The following is a 3986-nucleotide window of genomic DNA, read 5'->3' as shown; positions in this document are numbered from 1 at the left end:
TTCTGTTGGACAAAATTCTTTCCTTTGGGCTTGTGGGAATTGAGGTTCCTCTGCTGTACCATATTGGCAGCAGAAGAGCTTTCCACCGCTTTTCCATTGGAGTCCTTTGCTTTCTGCTGAACACTCAGATGGCCGATGATGTCCTCTCCTGAGAACTCACGCCTCTGATGTTTCAGAGTAGTAGCAAAGTTCCTCCAGGAATTAGGGAGCTTAGCAATTATACAGCCCGCGACAAACTTGCCCGACAAATTGCACTTAAGAACCTCAAGTTCTTTAGCTATGCATATTATCTCATGAGCCTGTTCCAATACAGAACGGTTGTCAACCATCTTGTAGTCGTGGAACTGCTCCATAACATACATCTCACTCCCAGCATCGGTGGCCCCAAATTTAGATTCGAGCGCCTCCCACAAGTCCTTGGCAACATGCATATGTAAATATGCATCAACCAGCTTATCTCCGATCACGCTAATGACTGCTCCAAGGAATAGGACGGTGGCCTCCTTAAACATCTTCTCCTGTTCAGGAGTGATAGTTTCCGTAGGGGTGACACCGGCTACCTAGAACACGTTCATAGCCGTGAGCCATAAGGTGGTTCTCGTTTGCCAACACTTGAAATAAGTACCGGTAAACTTATCCGGTTTCAGTGCAGCAGCAAAACCATTACTCGAAAAATTCCTACACACATTAGGTTTTTGGATTGTTGAGTAAATAGGCAATTTTCCGAGTAGATTAATCCATGAAATAATTACTAACATGGCATTGACTAGGTTCATGACATACTGATCATGGAGTATACTAGCAAGTACTACGCATATAGCAGAAACATCTACGCATATAGGCAGTACTACTAGTGCAGACAGAAACATGAGAGAGATAAACATATCATACCCTCCGATCGGCCAATTGGCCATAGGAGCAGCGGCAGCATCCTCTGTCGCCTTCTTCTCGGCTTCGGCCTTCTCGCGGACGAGACGGCCAGCTTCGCTTGGTGAAGACATGACGATGACGAGGGCGACGCGGACGTAGACGAAGCAGACGGACGAAGGCGAGCAGTCGCGTTATCGCTCCCCAAAAACCTAATCGCCCCTTTCCCGTACAGGAACCGGAGAGGCGGGGTTTCGAAGGCCTGCTCTCCCGTCGACCGTGTACGCGGTAAACGGGACGGAGTCGCCGGCGGCAGCGGCAGCACAAGGAACGAACGCGTTAGGCCGATGTAATCTGATTCTCGTGACGGCTAGGGTAGGCGTTAGCCTGCTTATATAGGCGACTGGACGGAGAGACGTGGGCCGAACCCACGTCCGAGTCGGTAACAGCCCATGATCCGACGTCTCGGATCGTGCCCACGTATTCTCCGTTCCTGACCGACAAAAATAAATGCGTAGGTATGAGCTCGGCTCATTCCCGCAACCCGCGACGAGGCGGGCGGAGGAGGAGTGCGCGAGGGCACCTTCTCTTCTCACTCTCCAATAGCATGTGGAAGAGAGACCCTTATAAAGGGGTCCAACTTCTCCTCCACAAACGGGATGGGACTAAACTTCCCACCAACTTGTCATGCCACCACCTACATAAGCACACTAGGATCATATGGTGCTTGATGTTCAACAACTTGAAGTTCAAGATAAACTTTCGAACAAGCACACTAGGATCATATGGTGTTTGAGAAATTTTACAGTCTGAATATCCAAAGCGACTTAAAATCTTCTCAACATAGTGGAATTGCAGAAGTGTAATCCCACCCTCGTCGTCTCTCAACACCTCCTGTGTGGCCCTCGTGCTCATCGTCCGCGCGGCCGTGCAGCTCATCGCTCTCCTGCACACACACACACACACAAACAGTTTCAGCTTCAGTTCACAGTTCAACTTCAGAAGCCACGAAAAAATGTTGAGTTCAGGTGCATAGATAGAGAAGATACCGGTGCGAAGGGGCTCTTGGGGATCTTGTTGGGCGGCGGAGGAGGGTCGCTGCGGCCGGCGACGAAGCTCCGGGTGCGGGTCACCAGCCGGGCCACGACGCTGGTGCTCTTCCTGACGGACACCGAGCTCCAGCGTCTCCGGCGACGGCTTCACCTGCGCGACCAACACAGGCTCCGCCTCCTCCGTGGTCCAGTGCTGGGGCCCGCGGGGTATCGCCGTGCAGGCGGCCTTCGCCAACGCCTCCATGTCGTCCCTCACCGCAGGGGGCTCCCGTGTGTGCGGCGTGGTGTTGGCTACCGGCGTCGTGCTCTGCTCCGGTTCGGGCGCGGGCATGCTGCCGCAAAGCGGCCTCGAGCCCCACGGGCTCGCCGTCGGTGACTCCCATGCCTGCGGGCTCCGATGGAACAACCACACCGTGGTGTGCTGGAGCCCCATGCCGCTCTGGCGAGGCCGAGCTCCAGCGTGCTCGCACCCCTGCCCGCTCGGCGAGGAGAAGCTCGATTTATTCGGGAGGGTTTGCGTTGAACAGAGGAGAAAGAGGGGTGGGAGTGAATATCACGGGTGGGCCCTACGCTTCTGGACTAATTTATTTTTCTTATTTTATCTCTTATACTCAGTGACAGGTGGGACTATCGGACTAGACTATTTTGATCAGTCAACGGGGCAAAATACGGAGCTATGGGAAGAACGATTTTGCCCTCAAATTCAGTGACCGCTAGTGTATTGCTACACCTATGTAATTTGCTTACATAAACTTACATATCAAGCAACGTGGGAGTTTATGATTGGAGTTGGGGGAAAGCAGGGGGCCCCACCCCGATGAAAATCCGGGGGGTGTTAAGATTAGTTTGAAAGTTACGTAAACATGTGTAGGTGTACGTAGGTGTGGGATTTTCGCTAGTGTGTATTGCTACACCTACGTAATTTGCTTACATAAACTTACATATCAAGCAACGTGGGAGTTTATGATTGGAGTTGGGGGAAAGCAGGGGGCCCCACCCCGATGAAAATCCGGGGGGGTGTTAAGATTAGTTTGAAAGTTACGTAAACATGTGTAGGTGTACGTAGGTGTGGGATTTTCGCTAGTGTGTATTGCTACACCTACGTAATTTGCTTACATAAACTTACATATCAAGCAACGTGGGAGTTTATGATTGGAGTTGGGGGAAAGCAGGGGGCCCACCCCAGTGAAAATCAGGGGGGATTAGTTTGAAAGTTACGTAAACATGTGTAGGTGTACGTAGGTGTGGGATTTTCGCTAGTGTATTTATCTCTTATTCATTTACTAGAATTTTTGACAGCTCTTTACGTACTGATCACGAAGCGCACCAGGATGTCATAGATTTTAGGGGACCGAACGTACGCGCCCGGTCGCGACACCTCTCCTCGTTGTGGGCATGGATGGAAGAGCAGCCATGCCCGGAGCCGGCATGGATGTGACGTGGCTTTTCTCGGTGCAGCAGAGGTCGAGCTGCAGGCAGGAGATGCTATGTGTCGTGTACCGACGCAGATCATGCACTTTCTCGTGGCCGGCACAGAGCTCTACCTCGTCGGGCAGGGTTCTCACGTCCCCACGCCCTTCCACCGCACAGGCACAAACAGAGGTGCGGTCGGCCAGGACGGCCACGCGTATGAGTTGACCGTCCATTACTTAGTGTAGATTTGTTTTTAGGTTCTAGTTGAATGAACGAAATATCGTCCATTTTACGTATATCAGGTCCGAACTTAAGTGAATGTCATCTTTTATTTGCATGAAATTCCTCTAATTTGTTCAAATCCGCTTTTAAATATTTGCGGGCACGATTAGATGGTTGCATTCGCGGACTAGTCCGGTTCGGTCAGAGAACAAATACAGTGTTTGTTTTGGAATACAGCGTTGAAGATGTCCTTCAAGTTATAACATGACATTTAAAGGAAACACAACAGAAGATGAAAGTTGTACTAAGAACTACGACAAATATAGGTACAGCGACCCGTCTCAGATCTTGGATACAACCCCGAAGTCCGAACATGCGTTTGCCCTTCAGACCAGGACTAGCAAAGAACCATATAAACAGTGGACTTGTGCA

The 3986-nt window shown here is 50.9% G+C and overlaps 1 protein-coding gene across 1 annotated transcript; it reads right to left on the bottom strand.

Annotated features, from left to right (window-relative positions):
- Positions 1-1543: 1543 nt before the first annotated feature.
- LOC123429549 lies at positions 1544-2424 on the bottom strand. Its single transcript, XM_045113574.1, has 2 exons — positions 1917-2424; positions 1544-1813 (listed from the first exon to the last, which is right to left on the bottom strand). The coding sequence occupies exons 1-2, from the start codon at positions 2350-2352 to the stop codon at positions 1803-1805; spliced, it is 447 nt and encodes a 148-aa protein (XP_044969509.1). The 5' UTR covers positions 2353-2424; the 3' UTR covers positions 1544-1802.
- Positions 2425-3986: the final 1562 nt, after the last annotated feature.

Source organism: Hordeum vulgare, chromosome 2H, assembly GCF_904849725.1.
Source record: "Hordeum vulgare subsp. vulgare chromosome 2H, MorexV3_pseudomolecules_assembly, whole genome shotgun sequence".
NCBI classification, from domain to species: Eukaryota; Viridiplantae; Streptophyta; class Magnoliopsida; order Poales; family Poaceae; genus Hordeum; species Hordeum vulgare.
Note: the sequence above shows the minus strand (reverse complement) of the source record. Positions and strands in the feature narration are given on the sequence as shown.

Coding starts and splice junctions, on each gene's coding strand:
- LOC123429549 (XM_045113574.1), bottom strand. CDS start 2,352: ATGGGGCTCCAGCACACCACGGTGTGGTTGTTCCATCGGAGCCCGCAG.